This window comes from Centroberyx gerrardi, chromosome 9 (assembly GCF_048128805.1).
Source record: "Centroberyx gerrardi isolate f3 chromosome 9, fCenGer3.hap1.cur.20231027, whole genome shotgun sequence".
Taxonomy (NCBI): Eukaryota; Metazoa; Chordata; class Actinopteri; order Beryciformes; family Berycidae; genus Centroberyx; species Centroberyx gerrardi.
Window position 1 is genome coordinate 8,470,928 of NC_136005.1, and position 26,773 is coordinate 8,497,700.

The following is a 26,773-nucleotide window of genomic DNA, read 5'->3' on the forward strand; positions in this document are numbered from 1 at the left end:
TACTGCGTCATTCACCTGTAGCTATTGGCGCAGGTCAATATTCACACTGCAAGTTAACTCAGCACCTCACTGTCATGCCAAATGAAAGGGAAACCTGTTTGAAGAAACCTGTTTCAACTATGTGTCGGCCTCCAGCTGTTTGCATATACAAACTGTGACTTATTCAAGCAGTCAAAGATCATTAACTGAGTCACAAGAAACAGTTAATTGAAAACAGTATAGCTGACTTTTTTTGTGCAATCATTTTCACAAAGTTTGCAAAAGAAAAAATGTCTGCAACAGCTTACAGCCAAATAGAAGCTACATGCACTGCGGTATCTTGGTAATGAGTTTAGTTTAATCATATGCTTATTTGTTGTGCATTAGTTACCTTGTAGGAAGTACATTGTTTGATTTTGTTACATCATGCATACTGTCAGTGCCTGGCCTATATTGTAAGCATTTTTAATAATCCGTGCTGCTCTGCTCTCAGGGAAAGTACAAGGTTACACCCATCATATGAGTCTGACTGGAGCAGGATGAGAGTGGCTGAGTGGATCTGGTTCACCAACATACCTGACATAGTGTTGGCTGCTCTGCATGTGGCAACACCACTGCCCCTGCCCTCACAACCAAGCTACACCTCTAAATACAGCCAAATGGTAGTTGGTAGATTGAAATGTATTTAAATCAGGTAGGAAACCCAACTCACCACCCCCATACTGGCTTCAGAGCACTACCCTCTGAAGCCAGTATGGTGGGTGGTGTGATTTTGAATTTTTTTTTACCTCCGAAAATGCTTTTTGGAATAGACAAACCCTGCTTGATACTTGGCTGTCAACTGCTGCTTGTAAAAGTCATTCACAGACTATAAGGCGATGCAGATTTTTCGGTCGAGCCACACTAGGCTGAGCTGAGTTCGGAGGCCTTGCTGCTCTTCCGCCTGGCTGCTGAAACTGTGTTGAAACGGAAAATGCGCACATGACATTTTCCTGAGTCAGTTCAGTTTTTGCATGACAGCTGAAAACTGTAGTCAAACTCTGTAGTCAAACTCTTGAGGTGCTGCCCATAAATCCATCCAGACTCCATCTCATGCCGCTCCTGTCCCGTCCTTGAGATGCTCATTACACACACTACCAGAAACAATGACTGAAATTCTTCAGCACAGAAATTCCCAGGCAAAGTTTCCAGCGGTGTGGGTAACAAAAAAGTCCTGGAAAAATACCCTATGAAGAGAAATAGGGTTACTGTGTTGTATATCAACAATGTTACAATTATGTGCGGGTGGAGATGTGTGTGTGTGTGTGTGTGTGTGTGTGCCATCTGCCATCTGCACATGTTTCATCATGCATTGTGGTGCTGGATCTGCTGTGTTACAAAACAGAAATAACACTGTTCACAATCACAAGCAAGTATTTATTCAATTGATAACCATCAAAGTTGTTCTAATGATCTAATAACTAATTCATCTAAGTCGTCACTGTCTGTTACAGTATCATTCAAAACTTGTCACAGCAGACAGGAACACAGGCCAGTCAGCTGCAACAGGTGTGTGAACAGGTAAATGGCACTGCAAATTGAAAGTTACAGGCTGATATACATCATGACCAGCAACACTGCTTGTTAAGAGTGTGTTGCCTTTGCTGCATTAGGAAATATGATATATAGTAAAGGCAAAGACATATCTTCGCCCAGGAAAAGAGCAAGACAGGTAAACAACTCACCTGTCGTGTCTGTGATCCAGTCCAGTCTGAGTGCTGCAGCACGGTCAACGGGATGCTGTGTTCATACTCAGTAACTTAAATGAACGCCCAGGACTAAATATTGTTCCGTGTCTCACCTTGCAGGTAAAAAGGTGAGTGCGGCTGTCTATCAACTGGTACACGCCGTGTTGAGACACGGAGGATCACGCCTATAAACTTTGTTCCGCCTACTTATTAGAGAGAGAGAGAGAGAGAGAGAGAGAGAGAGAGATCACCAATTACCTTCTCCATAAGTTGTCGTCGACCCAGGTTTCGAGTCTCTAAATCATACTGACAGAAAATGGGAGATTCTCCAGACTCTTAACCTACTATCGTCCGCATCAGCCTGCAACAGTCAAAGCGCCCATGCCGTGCTCAGCTTTAATCCGAGCCATTTACATTTTTTCTCTCGACCTGATAAAGCCCGAGGCGCATCTTCAGGAAAAACCGGTACGGGTAGTCAGAGGAGGAGAACTATTTTTTCAGACACTAAATTAATCCTAAATCTTTGAGGGGAAACCTTCAATAGAGAAAAGACAAGCTTGTCTTTTTAGGGAGGGGAATCATTACAGCAGCAAATTAAAACTCAAAAGTTAAATTGGAAAATTACTAAAAGTAGGGCCTATTAAAATGAGAATTATGGGATACAAGTAGGCTTTTACTTGCACATTGACAAGATTACATCAGCTGGAGCTTCTTCTGAAGCCACGCCTGAGTAAAACCAGAGAGTCTCATCCAGGATCAATAATGACTTCTGGTTATTATAACCAAAGATGTAATTGACAACTCACCAAACTCAGTTTATCCACCACCAGTTCTCCACCAGTTTGGCTTTTTAGGCTGACTCAAGTCTTTAGGGTTTAAATTCATAGTCCAAGTAAAGTAGGGGAGACTGGGGATGGTTGTAACACTTTTGGTTGTAGTGTCTATAACTCAGGGGTTGTTTGTGCAAGATCTCTCAAACTTTGATACAAGATTCCCCTATTCGTTTTCCTACAGTCATTTAGACATCTACTGCACAATCACAGATTATGGGATGTAACATCAAATACAAAGAGTTCCACTGTTACAACGCTGCTTAGTGATGTTACCGAATCCCAATATCATGTTCGTTAAAGCACGAATAATGTCTGACACGAATATTTGCTCCTTCCAAATTTTTTCTATATTATCTGGATGTTTTGATATTATGCTTGTAATCGTGGAGAACACATACTGACTTTTCTCATTGAACTCAGAAGAGAAGGGGGCGGGGTTTGTTTCTGTTGCCCAGTCAGTTTACTAATGTCTGCTTCATACACATGGAGTACAATAGAGAGAGAGAGACAGTTGCTAGTTTTCTGTTTGCTCTGGGTATAATCTAATTGTTCTGATTAATAATTTAGCACTAGAGAGGCCAATTTGTCTGTTTTTTTGTCCTGGCAGGTCTGATCTGCTCTGCTGATAGACTGTGCAAGGCAGAGTTGGTTGGACGGGGAATGGATGAAGACTCCCTATCCTCTGAGTGTGTTCAGGACAGCAGGGTGTTGGTTTGAATCCCTGTCTGTCCACTGAATCCCTGTCTGTCCTCTGAATGTCTGTCCTCTGAATGTCTGTCCTCTGAATCCCTGTCTGTCCTCTGAATGTCTGTCCTCTGAATCCCTGTCTGTCCTCTGAATCCCTGTCTGTCCTCTGAATCCCTGTCTGTCATCTGAATCCCTGTCTGTCATCTGAATCCCTGTCTGTCATCTGAATCCCTGTCTGTCCTCTCGCAAAATACAACTTTGACAAATTTGAGTAGGGGCACAGTAACCAAAGATAAAGGCTATTCCTCCCCAGGAAGCTTTTGGTTTTTCTTCATTTTTATAACAGAATATACAGATTCAACAAAATGTGGAGGTACAATGAAAAGGAATTAAAAAAAAAGAGGTTGATACAAAAACATGTACAGTATTGATCACCATAGCTCATTTCTGACTGGTCAAACTGACATAATAACCCTGTGTTACAACCATCCCTGGTCTCCTCTGTAGTATCAAACAAGTAGGGGGAAGCATAGCTTTTCAAAAATGTTACAATATTTTCTTCATATTGGTGTTTGTTTTCCTTATGATGATCACCAACGGGAGGTCTAACTTTACCCATCTTTTTATTTACCACTGGTAATAGTTTGGGATATGAACCCAAGCAAGTTAAGAATGACACTCTCAGACTCTCACAGCCTGTCAATAGTAAGTGTTAATATTTGAGGGGTTGGAGTTGAGCTGCAGAAGCCTCTGCTGAATGCTGACATGCGGGTTGAGAGGCAAAAAGGCAAACATTCCCATCGTCAGGCGTAAAATAAAAGGCAGGCCGTTTGGCCCAGGGCACTGTGTGCTGTGCCTGATGCAGGAATGACATCTGACTGGTTTGGAGCAACATTGAGGCCTATCTGTGCAGGGAGTCACCCTGATATGCATGCCAAGGCAATCTTCAGGTGCTCCGTCTAAGCTTGTACAAAAGGACCAAAGACTACTGAAGTATAAAAATCATTTTTTATGACATTGATCCACCGGCGCTTTTACAGTTAAAAGCAAGCGGCCGTAGAAAGACCTAGTGACATAAAAACAGATTGCAATATGAGGTAATAATAGACAGCAGCCATAATTCATAATTCATGATTCAAGTGTACAATAAAGAGCTATAGTGATCCCATAATGGATTTTCAAAGGATACCATACAGATATAAGCCCCACAGTAATATTATAGGAATGTTATAATGACCTTTCATTATGGTAATTACTCAGTAATGATTTGACTCTTGGTTCTGTACCAACAGGTCTACAACTGTATATTTGATGGTTACACAAATTACCACCTTGTTTCTGTACTGCAGCTTTTAATTTATCTTATATGCTGTTACTGTCTCAGTAAACTGTAATTAGGGAAACGAGGACGCTGCAATTTAAAGGCTGTGTAAATACTACATTCTAACATTATTACATGATTATAACATCAACCAGGCCTGTTTACTGCCAGATCAGTATTTGATTGTGATTTCCAAAGATCTGCAGGTTTGTAAGAGAATATCGACCCGCAGATCTTTGGAAATGCTGAGCAGTAAAATGTGAAAACTGTGACTTTTACAGGCCCCAGTTTTGGAAATAAGGGAGGGGACATCAGGTATAAATATAAAGAAATTAATGGGATTCTCACATTAGTGATACTGACACCAGCATTAGGAACAGGAACAGGTATTTCATGGTGACACCCGGTGACCCCTGCTGTCTGTGGGTGTCCTGCTCAGATAGGCCACCAGATGGCGTCCTCCTCATATATTTTCCAGTGTGATGCTGCACCTTTACACTCAAGTCTCCTGCAGGCCATGAAACTGTATGATGACTGTGCTGAACACACCTCACCTAACAGATTATATAGGTTTGCTTGGTCAATATTTGAGATCACTACAGATGGACAAACATTCTGCTTATTTATGTACGGTGAGCATATTGACTAGCTCATACTGTAGTAGTGTTGGTATCAGAGGCCTTGGAGGCAGTCTTCCTTGAGAAACTGTGTTTACTTTGGTGTAATTTACAGTAACTCAACATTTTGGTTTGTCACATTTCCAAGGCATTCAGATCAAAAGCCGGTTTTACCTACTTTCACTTTTCAGCAACTCTTCTAATGAAAATATTTGGCTCTAATTAACTCCATTGACTCGATGCTATTTGCGGTTCCACTGTAGCTCCGCCCAAAAGTCTGCTTCCTGCTTTTGTGTAATGAGGGAGAAAATTATGCAGCAGGAAATTAGGCTGGATTATTTCCTACAGCAACCGACAGGTCAGAGGGGGTGAATGAGGGACACCCCACCCCCCACCCCCCTTTTTAACAGCGAATTCTGATGATAACTTTCTTACTGTAGGTTGCACAATCGATGAATATGCTAGTGCATTTTTTGATGAATACGATGCCGATGTTTTTGTCAGCGTCCAAGCAATGAAAACTACCACAGACTACCTCTTCTTCTGTGGTTGGCTATATGCACTATACCCATTCCAGATTCTCCTGGGGTTTGTGAATCCACTGTGCTTTCTATCACCCACTTCTGCTGAAAATAACCTTATCTGTTTTCTGTAAACAATTTGACTGATTCACAGCAGTATACAGTACCACTTATAGTATAACTGAAAGAAAAAGTGAGCGTGCTCCAGTTCCCAGAAGGCAGACTCTACAGGAGATGTCTCAGAGAGGCGTGCGCGCGCGGGTGTGTGTGTGTGTGTGTGTGTGTGGGTGAGTGTGTGGGTGGGAAGGGGGTCTTACCTCCTTTCAAGGCTCTGCGGCTTCACTGTGTACGCTATGCAGGGAATGTCCTTGTGTTTGTGATAAGGCCTTACCGTCAGTGACGAGGAGACCATTTTCCCTGGAAGTGTTAAGTGTGTGTGTGTGTGTGTGTGCGTTCATGTGTGCGTGTGTGTGTGCATGTGTAAGGCCAGCATAGGCCATAGTTTACCAACATGAGCGTTATCCATGCAGAAGTATAGGCATGGGAAGGGGAATCAGTTCCTCTATATGAACATAAATAATATAAATTCAGTTCAGTAAGTATGGATTTCACATCATTAGAAAGATAAACAATATTTGACAATTTTGTACAATATTTTACTGTCGTATTTCATGAATCTTGATGAATTACATTTCCTACATGTCTTCATCTCAGGCAGTAAGACACTGACCTATGACTGCACATGACTGTCAATAGGAGTGGGAGTATCAACTGATCAGGAATCAGAGTCCAGCTGGCTAACGCAACCACAATCTTAACCGTCACACACTGTGACCATCCCCATGTTTCGACTAGGCCAGCATGAATCACAGCGTGGAGGTTGATCTATTTACTGTTAGACACTTTGTACAACATCGCACTGCCTGTGACCTCTTCCCCTTTTTAATGACCTTTCATTTCTTTTCTGATGCCACTGAGGAACAGGGAGAATTATTGTTTTTTGACAACTAAAGTGGAAGTATGAGGGTCTAATTTAATCTTGGTTGCTAACTTGCGAAACATGTGATGCTGACAACGTAATATTATTGTAGCATATGCCCCTAAAATATGATTCACAACAGAGTTCATATCAACTTTGAATTGGTGCCTGCAGGTGTTGCTGTGAAGTCGTAGTTTATCTCAATTACTGTGGACAGTTTTACATTTCATTCATTATACAGTACTGTGCAAAGGTCTTCGGCACATGTAAAGAAATTCTATAAAGCGAAGATGCTTTCAAAATTAAAAGTTTCTAAATATAAAAAAAATACCATAAAGAGCAGTCTACTGACACACTAATGCAGAAAACAAATAAACATCTAAGACAAAATGTATAAAGAAAAATCTAGGGTGCCTAAGATTTTGCACAGTACTGTGTGTACACATGCATACAGTAGCATCAAGTAGCTGCATCAAAATCATTGTTGAGTTTCAACAAGAGTTGCTGAGCCCACCCTTTGCCTTGGTGGCAGCATTTTCGTTTAATTTGAATAAAGAACTGCACAAGGCTTAAAATGAGTTGATTAGGTAGATTAGGCTTATTGTTGCCTAATCGTCATGTTTATTGCAAGGCAACCATGACTTATATACTTCATCGGCAATATTTAAAATGTTTCCCCCTTAATGTAAGGTGTTGTTAAGTTACTTCACTTTTCTTACAAACCAGCACCTGTTACTTGTGCTGATCAGCACATACAGTTATACAATCACAAATCATAACACCATCATCATTACACTAATCTCACTAGAACCAGGCCTGTAACCATTGTTACTCACATTTTCATAAGATGTGAATCAGTCATTACACATAAGGGAGTGGACTACTTCCATTTCAGAAGGCCAGTTTATGCTGATTTGCTAACACCATGCTCTCCTTGTGGGAGGAGAGGGAGCTTTTTTTGGAACTGGACCACTTGCCGGAATGGGAGGTGACGTTTTTTTCTTGAGCTTTCCTACACATTCCTCTGGCATTGAGTATGAGATGAACTCTATTTCTAATCAGACCTGGGCCAAATAATGTGATAACACTTTATGGTGAGTTTTACCCAACTTAGGCTCCAGATGGAGGGGGCTTGCCATACAACTAGTGCTAGAAAGTTAAGACAATCACAGGAAAATGAATTGAAAATCAGTTTATACTTTTCCCTGATTAACAATTTACCTGATACTGTATTGGATGGGTTGAAACAGCTTGAAACAAACACCAGGAATTATTTATAACTACCGTTTGACCCAGGCAGACTTTTAAGACAACATTGAGCAATGGGACAAAAAAAAAACACAAAACAGGAAGATCAAATGTGCCCCAAATAGTTGTGTGGGTTGAAATGCATGTGATTTTCCAGATGTGTAGTCTTATGACTCCATTCTGTGTCCCCACTTGAATTAAACCAAATGCTTGTAAGCGAAAGATGCAAAACGGCTGCTGTAAAGTGGCCGCAGGCTGGTGCTGTCACCAAGCAAAGTGTTTTGATTGAGGCTCATTTCAGGAAAGGGTGGACACTGATCCAATCTAACAGGCAGATGCACAGTGTTTACAAACTGGCATCCCCTTCACCAAATACGGTCAAACAATCTGATAATTGTCTGGGTGAAATGAAGACAATGTTTGATCCCATAAACAAGAGTTTCATACTGTATATTGTTGAGGAATGGAATGACAATTGAGCATATTAGCCTTCGTTTGTTTGGACGAAAAACTCCCTCAATCGTTGTTGTTATCTTTATTTTTCTATTTTTTGCCACTGTTGTTGTTACTGTTTTTTTATGTCTTCCACTATCCATTAACCATTAACCTCCATAGCAACAATACTAGCTTATTGCATCAAGCTGTAACAGTAAATTATAGGTTTACCATAAACAACATACTGTACTAATGTAAGTTTAAATAAAGACAAAACTCTAGTGGACATGGTAGGAAATCTTTTTCAGATGCTGATAATGTGGTCAATTTCAACATTATTTCAAGGGGAATATGATATTTATTGTTCAGTCAATTGTTCATCAATCAGTTGAACACCAGTCGATCAATTAGTCAATCAATAAAACAAGATAAACTATAGATTACAGCATTGTTCCAGTGTTGTGGAAGTGGATCAAATTGGCAACATGGAGAGGAAATCCATCAGTGGCTGTTGTTACTTGATTGGCCTGGGAACCCAAATAGACATCCATTAAAACACAGATGCCCATTTGATAGGATTTTTTTTCCAAGGAGCTGCCACTTTAGAATTTGTTTGTCATGCTAACTTCTATTGAGTGCAATAATAGTAAAGTTTAACTATTCCTGATTTTCCTGGGGACCCCCAAAGGACCGGGGGTCTCTGGATCTGGATGTCAGAACCACTACCTTAGCACACTGTGTTAAGGTGCCCATAAGAACAAATACCCAAAAAGAATATGGGAAATCATTGATTTCCATGTAAAAAATCAATTCATAATCACCTTACAAATATTTTTTTTTATAGTAGGCTAGGCTATTGCACTCAGGGATGTAGGGATGTAACCAAACTGTCTCATCCGGAATTTATAATGACCTGTTGTTATAACCGAGGATGTAATATAGGGATAAACCCACCTAAACTGTTTACCCAACTTTTTTTTTTTTGCAGAGTAGAGTTTACCCACCTTTTCAGGATGACATAAAGTATGATTTAAACTCATTTCATAGATCATAGTAAGGGTGTAAGTTATCTGAGGCTAGAGTCTTTTGGAGAAAACAAAAGCAGAAATAATATAAGTGAATTTTGTTTAGATGTATGGTCTTCGTTTGCCATGATCACCGACTGGAGCTCTATAGTTTACCCAGCTTTTAATTTGAAATTCACATTTACCACTACGTCACTGATTCGCTGCAGTGAAAGAAGACGGGTGTAAGTTTTTTTTTTATGCCTTCCTAAGAAAATTGCTTCCCATCACAACTCAACCCTGTGGTGTCAGGTGGAGCGGAGACCTCCCGTGCGTCATGCGCCTTTGACTTTAAATAGGAGCTGGAGCGCAACTCAGAGCGCACTGGATAACGGTCTGGGAAACAGCGAAGAGACATATTCAGAGGAAGATCGTTTTAAAATCAGCTACTATTGACTAAAACGAACGCTAGTCGCTGTATACAAGTTTTTTTTACCCAACCTATTCTCGGCATTTTTATTCTTTCGACTCATCCACCCCGTTGTACCTGGACACCATGGCGAGCTCTGGACTGCAGCTTCTCGGTTTTATGCTCGCACTGGTCGGTCTCGCCGCCACTATTGCAGCTACGTACATGGTTGAGTGGAGAGTGTCCTACGATATCACCGAGGATCAATATCGGACCTCTAAGGGGCTGTGGATGACCTGCAGCGGTCGCAGCGGCGGGATAGTGACCTGCCAACTGTACGAGTCGCTCTTAAAACTGCCAAGTAAGTTTCACGGCCTCTGCACGTCTTCCAGGCACTAGGGACTGCTTATATATTTGTGCACAAAGTAATTCATTGATTTGTCGAGCTATCTTTAAATGAATGAAATCCCTATAATAACCCAGTGTGTCTCAGTGTGTACAAAATAGTGAGTTTAGATTGACCTTACCGAACTTTACGGTCAGCTATTTTTTTTTACCTCTGATTGTGTCATTCCTATAATATTCCTATAATGATATGCCGTTTTTTTGTGAGTTTTGTATAGTATATTTCTAATACTACTAGGCTACTACTTATTTTGCTGGGGAGTTTTTCCCTTTTTCCCCATCAGTTAGTCAGCTGCTCACCTTGCCTTTAACAGTCTCCCTATAGCCTATATTTTTATTATTATTATTATTTACTTTTATTTCTACTATTTTGTCCAATTGAGGTCAAACATGTAACATACAAGAGAGACATGGCCAACATAGCAGCATATTTAGGTACAGGGAGAGGAACATTTCATTTCAACTAATAAACTAAGAAAGAGTAGAAACAGAAAGAGAGAGAGGAGGGAGACAGAAATAGAAAAAGTCCTCTTAACAGTCAACATAAAGCTTCTGTATGAATGAGGATGAACTCACATTCCCACCTCTCCGCCTCTAGTCGAGATCCAGGCTACCAGGGCGGTGATGCTGGTCGGCATCTTCCTCTCCAGTGTGGCGCTGGTAGTTTCCACAGTGGGGATGAAGTGCACCCGCTTCATGGATGGAAAGGAGCAGAGCAAAAGCACAGTGGTTTTGGCTGCAGGAGTCATGTTCATCATTTCAGGTGGGTCCAACGCAGCAAAACCTGCCAGGCTGCTTAGAGGTGCCATAGTATTCAGTGTTCATGGTTTTGTTTTCAAATAGCCTATACTATGGCTCAGGATAAGAATAACGCTCTTCATAAAGTTTTTCAAATAAATGCCATTTAGTTAAAAGGATATTTATGAGCCTGGTCTCCCAAAATTTCAGGAAATGAGCAAAATGTAAATACAGTGTTCCATACGTGAAAAGTGACAGAAATAGGCTTGGTTTTCTCACCATGAAAGGATTACGTGAAAGAGGAACTTGAAAAAGGCAGTAGTTTGACATTGAACTAGCATGGTGCAACATAATGAGGAAGTAAAGAGGGTGGGGTCAGGCGAGGTCAGGTGGGGTGGGTGAGGTTGGGTGGGGTGGGCGTATTCACCTTCAGTGCTGGCTACCCGGGTTCAATTCCCAACTCATGCAAAGAAGTTTTCTACTGTGTAAGCTTTCATTTTTAGCCAGTGTTTCTTAATTCACCTTAACCCTAACCTTAACTAAAGGTGTGTTAACTTGCCTAAACGTTAGCTAATCTTTTCACGTGACAAACAGGTGAAAATGGCGTGCCCAAATTGTGCTAGTGTCACATAATCCAATTCGTGGTGGAGGAACGTAATCTTCAAATAACTCGTTCCCACAAATTGTCATCTGCTATTCGGAGTTTATGCTGATGAGACTGTGTTGTCCTGGAAAATCCTGGAAATTAAATCCTAAACAATATAATGCTTTCTTCCATGTTCAGGTTTACTGACCCTCGCAATAACCTCCTGGTATGTCAGAGTGATTGTTGAGTCCTTCTTTGGATCCAATAACCTGAGGAGGTACAGTGATTACTTAGTATAGAAGCCATACACAAATATGCATAAATACACACACTGATTTGATGGAGTGGGAAAAGTAAGCAGCTGATTACATCTCATCAAATGTATCTTAGATTGTACATTTGAATGCGTATTATCCCTACTGTTACTGTTGAACTGGACTGATGTTGAGCTGTGTCCTCTTGCAGGTATGAGTTTGGCAGCGCAGTGTTTGTGAGCTGGGCCGGTGCCATCTTCACTCTGGCCGGGGGGGTTTTCCTGAGCTGTCGGAGATGCTCGAAGTCCGGCTCTTCCATGAGCCAGCACAACCTCCACACCTCCCCCAACCATGGGAGCAACTACGTCTAGTGGGGAGGGCTGGGGTGGGGTGGGGTGGGGTCGGGGGGTGGGGGCAGATGAGAGGTGTCGACACAGCCGGTCCAGAGCCGAACTGATAGACCGCAGCAGGTTGTATCACTGGTGGTGTTACAGTGACAAAAAAACTTCCCACTGTGGGACTGTTGCATCAAGCCACAGCCACCAGGATTAAACACTTGGACTGTGTGTAATGGCTGTAAATCTTATTTATTAGCTTGTTTATGGAGTTCGTCTGCTACAGCAAAACATTTTTATGATGTGTTTGTGGGTGCCATCAATCACAACAGTAGCGTCTGCTACCAATTTAAGCAATTCGATTTTTCCTGCCAAGCGGTTACTGCACTTGTCCAGTTCACACTCTAGACAATAGACTTTGTGACTCACTCTTTGCAATTGTCAATGAAGAATATTTATTTTAACAGTTTACATTGTATTCATGAAGTTAGATAGCGCACAGTATTTTACTCTACAAAGCATTCCCTTTATGTCTACATGTTAAGTACATTTTCACACTGAGGGTGAAAATGTGAAAATGTATGTAATGTTTATATGTGTTTCAATTATGTGACTTTTTAATATTTTCAGTTTTGTAATTTGTAAAGTTGCTTTTATTGTTTATGCAGTGCCTTGTATGGCAGTTTGAAAGATATTTGTATATTAATTTTGAAAAGTAAAATAAAATTATTTTTGTTTTGTTTCATCCGTGTTCAACCTGTCTTACTCTTCAGCAACAGGAGACTTTATTAGAAAACTTTGTTTTTGGGATAATAGAAAATATCGCTGCTGACATGGAGAAGTCTTGTAACTCCAGTACTGAAGATTTATTGTACAAGTACAGCGTGTTTTATGGTGGTAGGGCTGCTGAAGCCCATTTGAAACCAAGAATAAAATATTAAAAATTCATGGTTGGCAATTGTAAAATATGGCTGTTTTTCTAAAGTCCTGCCATGTTGACTTTTTAAAGGTAAAAGGTTTTCATTGGAGAGCAGTGATGTGTTGTGCAGCCAGAACTTCAGCGCTTCATGTCACCTAAATCTGACTGAGGGATTGTTCTTATCAGGATGACTGAGGATCTTAAATTAATGATGTGATATTTTGCCTGTTATCTTGTAAGCCACACCATGATACGGGGTTAATAATTTCAGTTGACAAGACTCAGTGGTTAAATCACTCTTTTATCCTCAAATAGTGACCTTCCATGTACAGCACACTTCAGTAAATCATCTCTTTGCTTTACATGTGCTGTGTTTTCACTTAGTGATCTGGAAATGCTGCACAAGAGTCAAGGTAAAGAATCCAGTCTCTGTTTGATCAAAAGAAAGAGCTAGATGGGAGTGGAAGCAGCTTCAATAAATTAGTCTGTATGAAGTTATGAAGCAGACAGCCCAGTATTCATTTCTCTGAAGCTTTGTCTGTAATGAAACATGTAAAATCTTCATCTTGGGACCCAGAAACGTTATAGGGTGTGTAGAAGAGAAATAAAGGGGTGATATCAATTGCAGGCAAAATAACAAAAAAAAGGTTCCAAGGTGACTCTCTCTTCTTGTAATGATTAAAAAGCATTTAAAGCCTTTATGGATAGGGCTAATACAAAGATAAGTATCAATAATATTAATAAACAGGATCTATGTTTGCTCTCACATTGGACTTCACACAACCCAGCACCTGATATAGGAACTGTGTACTTTAACTGTTCAATAATACACAACCTCCAAATATGACATAACATATGTTTCTTTTTCAGCACCATCAAGTTTATGCTTTTGCTGATGTGCGATGTTTTAGGACGATGATGAGAAATGACATGTCAAACTGTTGATGTGATTGGACAATACCAGGATGGCCATTTTCATCAGCACACACTCACACATCACGTCCTTGTATTTCCTGCCATATACAAGGAAAGTTTTTCATATTGAATTCACTCTAATCAAAGTCCCTCATCAGACAGAGGATCATAATGAAAACACTGATCATGGAAACGGCAGTGCACAATAAACTTTTATTCCATTGAAGTCATTTTCCATGATAAACCGGATCACATTCCCACATACAGTATATACTACAATACTGCAGTAATGAGGGCTTTCCTGAAAATGAAGCCGTTTCCTTCCTTTCATATCATATCTATGTCAGTTTCACTGGCAAGTGGCACCTGTTATTGCAGCTGGTGGTGCGGCCTCAGAGGAGAGTTTATCAGAAAGGGAGTGAGAATTTCTGTAAATCCACTTGTGTTGTGTCTTCTCTGGGCCAGACAGTCTGGTCTTAGTTCACTGTCTCAAGGACATAGAAGTATCTATCACACTGGGAAGATGCGACATTTTTGTCTTTGTCCAGTTTTGTGCCAGAATGGGATGTCTACCATTTGAAATAAGCAACACCAATGCTTACAAAATGATTGATAACATCAAACAAACAAATTAAAGTACTCTCTAAAGGGCGGTAGGTAAATTAAGACCTTGTTTAATACAATTATAAACCAGACTGGATCCTTTAGAGCAGTGGTTCTCAACCTGGGGATCGGGACCCTCCAGGGGGTCACAAGATAATTTGGGGGGCGTCACAAGATGATTTATGGGATAGGAAAAAAACAGATTTCTACTATACAAATTTATTATCATGTCTATTTCTGATTTTTCTCAAATTTTTGCGTTTTTCTTGTGAAAATCTGAATCGTTTTCAGCCTCCAGGCCTCCTCTGATATTCAAATGAACCAAACCGAAAAAGCAAAATCACTCTTTGGTTGAACTGTTCAGCACTGAGATAGTGAATGAACTTCTGCGAAATGATTTTTTTCTCTAAAATGGATCTGCTGGAACAGAACTCTTCCAGTTAGCACAAGCCTGCTGTTATCAGTGTTTTGCTGGACTTCATGGCAGAAAAAAAATGATTGTCCTGTAATTGGACAGCGCCAAGCTGTTAGGAGTAAATTACCTCACTCTTAAGTAGAAACACAACAATCAGCAGTCATGGTGGGAAACAGTGTTGTCGTCCCCCAAGCGGATGGTAACCCACACAAATGTCTCCTGTGGGACCCTTCCTAGACCAAGACCTCCCTCCTGCTCCAGGCACTTCTTCCTGTAACCTCAGTCAACAAGGGGAAGCAAAAATTGGGCGAAAGGATAAGAGGTATGACGACGGGTATGTGGCAATGGTTCAACGCAAAGTGAACAATGCAGCTACCATTAACCATCTTGACATCTTCTGCTTTTTCTTTTGGGTTGAGACGTTTTTAAAAGGCTGTTGAAGTTTGTTTGTCTCACCTGTTTGTTTTTTGTCTCCCTTTTTCAGTTTTCATCATTTGTACATCCAAATAAACTTAACCCTGTCTAAAATTAACTCTAAACCAGATGTTTTGAAGACTTTTATGTCATACAATTCACTGTTTTTGCCCCACATGCTGTATCCAAACACTGCACATTTCTTTTTTTATGTGCCTCTTTGAGAAAAGTGTCCACTGCGGTAGTTTCTGCAGCTCAAATGTTGTATTTGGCTGGAGGTATCACATACTGAGGGTTACAGTATTCATCTTCTGACGTATTACTGCTCTACTCCCTTTATTCTAAATAAATGAACCGTAAAAAAACAAAAAAAACAAGCAAAGCATTTAGTGGGAAGCGAGACATGGAAATAAAACCACTTTGGCTCCCGCAGCGAACAGAAAACACAGGAAAGGCAAAGGCATCATTTCCCTCAGACACCTTTACAAATCATGTGACTTTCTCTAAAAACACTGATATGGAGAACTTTCAACTTACACATTTTGGTCATTCATTTGGATCATATCGGAAAATGTTATTACCAATTTTTCATTCATTTCATCATAAGGCAATCCCCCATCTGAATGTACACAGTCTCTATTTTCACACCACTCGCTTAGATTGACCTCTTCTGGTCTCAAAGCAGGTGTGGGTGTAATTCACACAAACCATGCACCGCCACTCCAATGATATGATATGAATGAAAGAATGATATGATAGAAGGATGCAGGGCTACATTTAGTACATCCTGTACCAAGTGTGCAGGACATTATATGTGAATGCCAAGCCATTTTGATGTGTCTGGCGTATAGATTTTGCCATGCTTGGAGCGTCTGACAAGCAAGATTACACACTGAATGCTATTGCTTCCAAATACAGATACAAATGCAGTTTTTATAGAGGCAGACACACACACAGACACACACACACACACACACACACACACACACACACACATTGATTATGGTGTACACACTGGGCAAAAGTAGCATCCTTACATCATTACAGTGGTGGGTCACTTTAATCAAACAGGCCCAAACAGGGTTACAAGTGCCTGAGACTGTATACACTTCAACAGGTGCGAAGTCAAGAATAAAAAAAAACAACAAAAACAAAAACAAGGAAGGTTTGGTGATTATTTAAATGTTTTTTTCACATTCATACACTCACTTGTTCATTTATATAGGAGGGTGCCAATATATTGTATTTTTATAAGCTCCATAATAGCATTTAATGATGTTTATTGTGTCTATTAACTGTGTTGCTGCTGTGACAATTTGCCCCTAGGATAAACAGATGTTTGCAGCACTGACTGCCCTCTACTGGTGGATTTCAGAAGCTTTTAAACTGCTGTCCTCTGGATAAAATAATGTGTGCAAGTATGTTTTAGTTTGTTTTAGCCCAAATAGTTTGGTTAGGCTTTGCCAGATAGGAAAATTTACCAGAAAGTTTAGAAAATCACACAAGCCTATTTCAAGGTCAATTTTAATCTAGGTTTTTCCAACTGATGACTGACTTTGCACTATATGACTGTCCTGATGCATTAAACCATCCCACTCATCTCTCTGCAGGTTAAAACAAACACAGTAGGAATTATTTGCTGGAGTTAGGATGGAGGCTGAAGCTGGGAAATAGTTGTATCTAAACAGATTAGAAAAGTGCATTTATCTACTGATTGGTCATCTAAGTATCTGAATATATATCCATCCAGAGTATTGGGTTGTTATGTTTCATACCAGCTCAATGTTTGCTTGTTTTTTAGTTTCACATGTTCTAACTTCAGACTTTTTGTCTTTCCAGTAATGATCCTTAGATTAACATGTTTTCAGAGGTAAGTAGAGTCATGGAGGAACAGTAGCCTAAAACTGAAGAACCTGAAGAGGGAGACATTGTCCAGTAAGTGGAAGCTGCCTCACTGCTGCTGACTGGCTTACACACGTTCACACAGTCAGAGGAGGAGGAACACACAACCTTCTAGTAAAAGAAACTTCTAGAAAAGATGAGAAGTCAGAGGCATTTCTACATGGTACGTAAACCTTGCCATCACATAGATTCATTGTGGGAAAAAATGAGTTTGTGTGAAATATTCTTAATCATGAATTAAAATGTCAAATATCTATTCGATTTTTATTAACATTATTCAGTCTTATTACAATTACAATTAATCCATCACAGTGAATTACGATGTATCTACCATGCAGACTTTATTCACATTACCAAGTTAATTCTCAGGTACTGTAGGCCTATGTGGTGTTTATCAAGTTTAATCAATTAGTTTCAACTATTATGACCAATGTAAAAGAAATCCCACATTTGTATTCGTGATACTGGTGTTTACTGGAGACTACTTTTGCAGCCATGTTTAGCCAATTTATTGTAGTCTAGCCCAGGCTGGATCCCAAACTTTTTCATATCAAGAACCCCTCCCCCCCAAAAATGATCTGCATTAGACCACGGCCCCCAAATAAGATAAAATTGAAGATTTTGTGCTATGGAACCTTGTCTGAGAAGATTTTTGTTGTTAGAAATGACTTAACTATAACTCAACTGTCTTCTGTAGGTGAAGTGATACCAACACGGGGGAGAGTGAAACCTACGAGCAAAACTGTTATCCTTATACGCACTGTCATTGTGCTACCATCCAGTGAGTGAAATAACAGTGAAATTAAACTAGGCTATTACTCAGGACCCCCTTGGAATTCCCTCAAGGACCCCTGAGGGTCCCCGGACCTCAAAGTGGGAACCGCTGGTCTCGCCTATAGGCTGCTGTCCTGCACAAGACCGAGCTTTGATTGTATTATTGGCCATTCATTTCTTGGAGGGGAGGAGTTAGCGGAGCCGGAGAGGGGTCATTACAAAATGTGTGTCCCTGACTAAAGAAACCCAATTTCCGCCCTAGTCCAGTCCGTCCTGAACATCTCTGGCCCGGGGAGTCTTTAAATGGACTATAAGACGACGTTGCATTTATTTGTGTTGTGACTGACAGCCGCTCTGTCGGGACTCCGCCAGTCGCTCAAGACAACTTGGACCGAGGAAGAGGATGGATGGAAACTTTTCACAAGCTGGTGTCTTGTCAGTAGTCCTTCTAACCGTCTTGTTGTCCTCCTCAACTGCTTTTCTGGAGCCTTACGACCTTTTATATGACAATGCAGTCCAGGCGTTTTACAAAAGTGACTACACAAGCGTGGTGCGCTTCATGGAGGGAGCGCTCAGCAGCTACGCAGAAGTCCGTCGCACCAAAGTCCGCTGCCGGCTGCGGTGCCAGGACCAGCATCCGTTTGATGCCGCTTTCTCGGACCTGCGCTTCTTCGACGTGGTGCTCCGCAGGTCCGCGTGTATGAACAAATGCATTGAGGAGAAAATTGGGACGCAGTCTATGCATAAAGTCAGCGAGGATGTCGTGCAGGACTTCCACCGGCGGATCCCCTACAACTATCTTCAGCTGGCTTATCAGAAGGTAAGGGGGGCGATTTGCATCTCAGTCCGGGTACACCGGCCCTGAATGAACACCATTGTTGTCCACACAGCGGGGGACGGTTTATTTTGCTGCTCTGCTCCAAATAACCTGCTCAGCCGCTGCATTCTCCAACAGCTGCTGCTGCCGAGCAACGTGATGCCGAGATGCTGAGTGATGTGAGAGAGAGTTAGAGGTTGAAAGTCAGAGTTACAGTAGAAATGTAGACTGGTTAAATTGGTAAAAATAACGGTTTGTCCAGAGGGTACATTGGTTACTGCAATGATTTCAAGATGTGTAAAAGCAGCAGAAAGCATTGGCTGCAGGCACGCGGGCACACAGCAGACCCTCACTTCTCCATTCATAAGTTTCCCATGCAATATTGTCATAGGCCTATATGTAACAAATTTACTCCTAACTTGGTTAAGAGGTTTGGATGAGAAAATTCTATAACCTCTAGGCTTATGAAACCCATTGGAGAAACATACAGAGTTGTCAAGCTAAAAACAGTGCTGCCTTTCATAGCTCTTGAAAAGTTGACATTTTGGAGATATGAGGTTTTCACCTGACAGCAGCAACAAGAACATGTCAAGCTCTCTGTGTATGGCCTTATATTAGTTTTCCGTGTGGGTAGACAAGAGCTCAGCAGCTGAATGAAAGCAGGTAGGTCAACTCTCCAGACATCTGTGCACTTGTTTTCAATCACAGAGAATTTCATGCTTTGTTTTTCATGGCCGCCACTGTGTGCAATGTTAAGTTTGAACAAATGTTTGTGGGTTCTTCTGTTTGGGCTGCTGTAGTTGTTTCTTTATGCCTTCCTAACTCATCCCACATTCACAGTTGCGGTGCCTCACTTTCCAGGAGAAAGTGCAGAACTAAAAGTCTACCTTAAACTCCTTCTGGATTGTAGTCAGGTAACAGGAGATAAAAGGGAGTTGGCTGTTGTATTGTGCATTGAATCTGCTTTTGCATGATCGTGACACTCCTCAGTTGCCTCTATTAGAGATGCATTTAAAAGTTGAGGTTATTCTCTCTGCATTTATACAAATTTCCAGATCAGCCCTTTCCCCCGAGGTCCATCTTTTGGCCGGACTGTTGCTAGAGCGCTGGGTGTGGGAACAATCCCAGAGACAGATGATATAGGCTAGAGGAGCTGGAACAAATCTTTATCCCTTAGTCAGACTCAGCCCTACATACTGTATGTCCCTCAAGGCCAGCTATCACATCCCAAGGATATCTGCAATTCTACAGTTTCATTTGTGTATCATAACACTGTTGGATTGATGGATGCTTTTATCCAAAGCTCCTTACAGTAGCATAAGTGTATTATATTTTAGCCTGTGAGGCCCCAGCTGCTCGCTATTAATGGAGCTGTGCTGGGAAGTTGCAGGCATTGATAAAGTCCCTCTTTGTGCATTAATCCTGCATCGATCCTACAGTAGTACTGCAGACAATTCTTTCTTGAATGTTATACAGTTGAACTAAAGTTTATTGTATGAGAAACATCTCTAATGTCTCCCAACCAACTTGTGAGCAGACTATTTCTTGGAACTTCTGACAGATAAAAAGGAGTAAAACTTTACCTTTCTAAACACTTCCTCTTAGGGATGGAGCAAAAGTGCAACAATACTTCAAGAAGCATGCACTAAAAAGTGTGATTTCTGCAATAATGTGATACTGATCCCCATAGAGAAGTTCTCTTTCCGCCCCTTCCCTCCTCATGGAGGTCAGAGGTCAGAGGTCAGCTACAGAACCGCACCCCCCAGAGCTGGCAGGGAATCAGTTGCTGAATACAAAAAAAAAATGTGTGGACTTGCGCACTTCATCAAATCTGCAAGGGCTCTCATGCGGACTTTTGATCATTGATGTACTCTAAGTGGGCAACGTCAACTGACTTAAACAAATGCAAGGTATACCTGTATAAGTTATTAATATCTACTTAAATGATAAAGCATATATTCAGCCAGCGTTGACTGTAATCGGCCTATAATGGCTAATAGATAAACCTTAGCCTCCTACGACGGCGAGTGAGTATTAAGTGCATAATAAGATATGCCAATGCAGTTATGTTGACTGTACATGTTCGCTGACTGCTTCCTGTTTCAAATTTCACATCGGTGGTGTCCACGGCAACGAGAGAGGGGAGAAGGCCCGTCCCATTCGCTCCTTTTTATGCAGTCCCGCACCCCTGCACCCTCGTGAACTCACATAGTCACGCTGTGCACTTCAGCCAATGTCAGAATACCTAAAAACCATAGTCCGTGACTCCTTAGTCCGCACATTTGGATTCAGGCGGCGTCTTGCTCAAGGACACTTCAGCAGGGCGGATGCGTGTCCTCAGTTTCCCTACTCACTACACCACCCTGCTGCTACTAAAATACAACAGTGGCTACATGTTGGTGTTCAAACAGTGTTGACTCAGGCTGTTTGTTGCACTACCATCCAGGTCTGATCTAACCTGGGTCACGCAGTCTCTCTAGCTTCCACCCTCACGTGAATGTGACAGTGACCTTTGAACCCTCTAGTGGCTCAGGGTTTTGGGCCGGCATGTGGCTCTTCAAAAGAGCCCAGCTGGGAACCTGGCACCGTCTCCTCACACAAACCTGAGACGGAGCCGATTTCCAGTGCCACTGAGAGAAGACTGGCCCCAAATGCCAGGGCGATGACACACAGCTTCCACCGCTCAGAAGTGGTGGGAAGTTAATCGACCGCATCGCTGTCTGCAGGCAAATGGTTTCTCCATTTTACTGAATCAGCAGAGAGAACCAAAGGGCCGAGGTGATGCACTCATAAAAGGACAATACATACTGTCTAGACATGAGAGTAGACATTGCCTTGCACAAAGGGCCCGGCACAGCTCTAGAAATATTACTCATCTTTGTAGCAAAGAATTATGATTTCTCTACCATCTGTGTGGAGAAAGAGTGGCACATGGTGTTCTTTCACTCATAACAAAGCAGAAACTGAAGCTCTTCTTAATGTTTTACTAGATTTTTATTTCAGCCTCCCCCGCATTGCTCCATGTCTCCTGCCGCGTTGACGTCTTTATGAACTGAGTACATGGCAGCACATCAAGGCTGAGAGGTCCGGTGTTGACCTTACCACAGGTAGGGAGAGGGAGAGCGGAGCCATTCCTATTGGCCAGGCCAGTAAGAGCGCATCGTAAGAGACCGGGCATGACCAGAGTGTGGTGTGTGTGTGTGTGTGTGTGTGTGCGTGCACGCTCACATGTGTGTTGGATAGGGGGCGCTTGGTGGTGTTTGTGAAAATAAATAACATTCCTCCAGTATTTAACATTCCAGCGTCACACACCCACCTCTTGACAGCCTCTGGCATAATGCTTCCATTGGGCCTGGCAGAAGAGGGTCTACAGTCACCAACTGTTCTCCTCGCTCAGGCCGGTGTGTATGTCCCCAATTCGCCCATCGTTTAGCCTGGCAAATATTTTGTTTTCCTGTTGTGGCCTGTTTGCTTTTCTAAAAAAAGAGAGACACACCTTGTGCAGATATTAAAGGGAGACTCTTGTAGCTGCCAGTGGGCTGGACCCCGATAGCCCCCAGTGATCTCTGCCCATTGGCCGCAGTTCTGGCTCCAGCGGCCCGACCGCAGAAGGATCAAAGGCCCTGGGCTGCCCCGGGGCATGGAGCGCTCTCCTCATCCAGATACTATCTCCAGGGGCTATATCCTTGCTCTGACAGGCCCCGTTACGCTACTATTCTAAGGAAAGATTGTGAAAGGGCAAGGAGAGGTTATCCTGCACAGGCTTGAGCTGCATGTATACCCACGTTAGATCTTTTGCCTCACTTGTCCCTTTGGGATTCTTTGGTGTAAATCATCACAGACCAGCAGGCTTGGTAAACACAAGCTGTGCAGTTTACTGACGTCATGTGACATGATTTCTGGGTACTGAAGTTCTGTAGGTCTGTACCTCTTTACCCTGTTCTGTTTATCCTGTGATGTTTTCTGGTTGTTTCATGTTTGCCTGATGAAGGTCCTTTGACCGAAACGTCGCAATAAAGTATCATGCAAGTGTAGACAGTGTGCTGGATTATATTTCTTTCTCAGCATCTACCTTTTAGATTTTTGTCCTACGCATCTGTCACTCAAAGACTTTTAGGTGTGCAAACATTTTTTTTGGGGGTATTAAAGTAAAAAAACAGTTACCTCTTACTGCCATTTGGAGCTTTCAATGTGCAAAGTTGCTGACTGTAGCTTTAAAAGACAATGTTGATGAACAGGCGGATTTTACATTCTCCTTGTTGAGAAATGTGGAGCATTGGCAGGCTACACTGACAAGTTGACTGCGATTTGACAAACGGAAGCCTTATGAATGAGGATTTCATTTTTCTCATCACACTGACGTAAATGAGAGGGGACAGCTTTCTCATGGGTCCATTTGTCTTTATTTGGGAAAGTGACACACGTGGTTTCACATCCTGATTTTGTTTTGGGAACTTTCCTCTGTCTCCCAGCGCGACATTAAAAGGTGATACTAGGTCAGTACATTTTCTGAAGCCTGCTGATGTTATGAGCCTTCATGTCCTCCCTTTCTGGAATGTCTTCTTTAATACCAGACTCACTCGTCATTCCTTTTCCACTGTGAATATGTTGATTTGATTACGACGCAGCAGGCTACTTGTGGCTGGAGTACAATCCTCCCCTGCTTAGATCTCTAGACTCTAGAAATCGAAAGCTGCTTCCTAAGAGGTTTGGTAAAATGTCAGAAGTGTGTGTGTGTGTGTGTGTGTGTGTGTGTGTAGAGCTGGTAGTAGTACCACTGCAATGCTTTCTCCACATTTCATTGTTGTTGTGAATCATTGTATCGTTCCTGTTCAGCTTGCAGTCACGCTGATACAATTAGCCAATCATAACAGTAGAGCCTGCAGCGCGGGGGGAAATGTCTGTTTCCAGTTTTGGGTTCCCGCATCAGCTTGAACCCCAGCTAGGAATGTTGGACGTAGTGGACTTTTGAATGGAAAATGAACACACTTTTTTACTGACAGTACTCATAGCAGTGAATAAGAGCGTGTGTGTGTGCGTGTGTGTGTTTGCATGCTAGATGGGAATCACAGATGCTGTTATTGTCATCTGCAGCTGATAATAAGGAGATAGAAGAGTTCAGACAGAGAGGGAGAGAGAGTGCGCTCTGCCTTTGGATTATTTAAACCAAATAGAAATGCTGTCATCGCTGGCAGGTTGTTGGCCGCCAAGCCAGATTCACGTGTTTGAAGTCGTTTCATAGAGATCCTACTTACAGAGCGATGGGGAGCCTGTTGGGGTCGGAGGGCCTCTCACTCATCACTCAACTTACGTGTCCATATGCATAACTGAAGGATATTAGTGATACAGTGGTGTAACACAGTATTTGGAGTGTGATGCGATAATATAGCAAGTTTGAATGTCTTTCGTTAAACTAAAAAGTAAACTAAAAAAAACTAAAAGTATTGGGATTCCAATGGTATTATTGTTCCATATTTCTTAAATTAGACTGCAGTAAAAAGCTGATTTAATAGCCTTCAGGGCAAAATCAATTCTACTTAAGAGAAAACTTTTCCAGATGGAATTCAAGGCCTTTCAGACTTTCAAGCACTCTTTCAATGCAACTTTCAAGAGCATCACTCCAGTGTCTTTCACAGCCTTGACATTGAAGTGAATCTGATACTTCATACTTCATCATCCTACACAGCAGTCAGGTGTAGGGATATTACACTGCAATTTTCTTTTCCTCCGCCCTTATTGGTAAGGCAAAGAGATAAAATGAAGCTAAAACTAACTTGGAGGCAAAAGCTTTTCTCTCAATGTTTTGGATGAGTAAGTTGTTTGGATGATCTCTTAATAATACATGCAAATTGCACTCCATCAACACCTCCTTTGAGCACACCTGCAGTGCTACAGGCGGCTCTCCTGGCTCCCTGTCCCAGCATGCATTGCTGTGCTTTGCCCACGGACAGCCAGACATCGTGGCACTCGGTTGTGCCAAAGGCCTTCTGCATGACTGGATTTGAGCGGATAACGGCACCGCAGGAATGCGGAGGCGCTCTGTGGCGCAACACACCGATATTGTTCTCGCCCTGATTAACAATTAGACGGCTGGAGGAGAGGAGACAGGAGGTGGGTTAAGGATCGCTGGTGAAAATACAGCGCTGTTTTGTGCACAAAGTTGAGACAGCAGATTTTGGACTTGGCCAGGAGGCAACTTTGTCAAGTGCTGGCATCCTCTGATGTGTAGTTTAGTCCAAACAGAAATGTGGCCGACTGGCTAGGTGCAGGAGCTGACTACAGTCAGGACATTTTTTAATAGAAGTTCCAAACCCACGCTCTTGATTAATTGTGGGATTTATTGTAGTGACTGCATTCTGACCATATTCCTAATTTATGGAGGATCACAATATCCCTCGTCACAAGAGAGAGGATTTGGACAGAGATTCAGTTTCCTGATCCAACCAGCTGGTGAACAGCGTCTGTATGTGTGTGTGTGTGTGTGTGTGTGTGTGTGTGTGTGCATGTGTGTGTGTGTGTGTGTGTGTGTGTGTGTGTGTGTGTTTGTGTGTGGGGGGGTTTGTGTATTTCATTAATTGAAGTGTTGGCAGGTGGTGAGTTCTTGCTACTGCAGATTCATTGCGTGTGTATATGTGTGTGCCTCTGCATGTGTGCCTGTGTATTTGTGGTTGTGTGTGTATGTGTGTGTGTGCGTGTGTGTGTGTCTATATGTGTTTGGTGATTATCAGTCTGGCCCTGGGTCTGGCCCTGGGTGTCTGAGCTAAGAAATCACCGGTGCAGAATGGAAAAAACAGCCTTTGCCAGGCATCTGTTCAGCTTTACTGGTGACTTGAACTGTGTGCTGGCTGCTCCGGGGGTGAGACCAGAGACACCACCTCTGTCTGTCACTTTATCTCCTACGCAGCAGACAGAGTGGCTATCAGCTCTTGTTTTCCATCCACACAGGGAAAATGTTTACTTCGCAACCATGTGTAACACCCGGTGAGTGCCCAGATTTAGGTCAGATTAGACCGAGGAGAGTGTGTCCAGTCGAATGTGCTTGTCTTCAAGATCGAGTTTCTGTAGAGCAAAGCAGTAAAGAGAACTTTGGCCAGTTTTGAGGATGTACTGCTTAGGAGAGAACATCTATAGACCAAACCACCATTTCTTTCTTTGCTGTAAACCCCACAGAGTTTGCATCAGTGAGAAAGAGCCTTTGGTTGTGGATGATGCTGATGAGGTAGAACATAGAGTGATCTCAGTTGCTGACTTATTCGTAGGCCATGGGTGTGTCGCATTAACCCCGAGTGTTAAAGTAGGGGGAAATGGAAAGGGCCAGTGTACACTGGCTAGCTGGCACTACTGTCCAGGGTGGTGTTGGTCACTGGTAGCTTTCTTTTCACCAAAATGTTGTTTGTTCACACAAAGCCAGTCGTTAGTGCAATATCCATACTGAATGGCCTAGTGTCCTGGAATAGACTAAACTCATTTTCGGCTTCAACGGAGTTGTTGGCAGAGATTTCTGCCAAGCTTTCAGTCCACACAAAGAGTAAAATGTTCCTCAGGTTTTTCCGAGGTATCCTATATCCACCCCGTAGCTTATTCTGCATGACCATGTGCTGTAAATCGTGCTAACCTCTCAAGTTGCTTCTCTCCTCAGCAGATCATTTCCAGGAAGTGGAGAGTTTGCTGTGGCGTTTGGGTTGGAAACTAACAAGGGGGTCGAGGGCGCAGGAAGTCGGATCTATTTTGGAATATACTGGAAAGTGCATAGTTTTGTTATCACTGTCGTCTTGTAATCATTTTGTCTTTCTACAGTTCTGATTTAGATCCCAAAGACACCACATATTTTAATCAAGAGATTAACCTGTGCTGCCCAGTCATGTATTGAGTTGAACGCTCCTCTGGTAAATTAGGTGAAATTTCATTAAAGTCCTCTATGGATGGAGGGTCGTGG

The 26,773-nt window shown here is 42.1% G+C and overlaps 2 protein-coding genes across 2 annotated transcripts in view; both read left to right on the forward strand.

Annotated features, from left to right (window-relative positions):
* Positions 1–9,716: 9,716 nt before the first annotated feature.
* LOC139929088 (claudin-19-like) lies at positions 9,717–13,026 on the forward strand. Its single transcript, XM_071921861.2, has 4 exons — positions 9,717–10,121; positions 10,764–10,928; positions 11,688–11,766; positions 11,955–13,026. The coding sequence occupies exons 1-4, from the start codon at positions 9,908–9,910 to the stop codon at positions 12,112–12,114; spliced, it is 618 nt and encodes a 205-aa protein (XP_071777962.1). The 5' UTR covers positions 9,717–9,907; the 3' UTR covers positions 12,115–13,026.
* A 5,238-nt stretch (positions 13,027–18,264) lies between these two features.
* The window catches only part of p3h2 (prolyl 3-hydroxylase 2), a 65,448-nt gene continuing 56,939 nt past the window's right edge, over positions 18,265–26,773 (forward strand). The window contains exon 1 of the mRNA XM_071908559.2: positions 18,265–18,840. Coding sequence (XP_071764660.2) covers positions 18,424–18,840 — 417 coding nt within the window. The 5' untranslated portion in view covers positions 18,265–18,423. The remainder of the gene's footprint in view (positions 18,841–26,773) is intronic.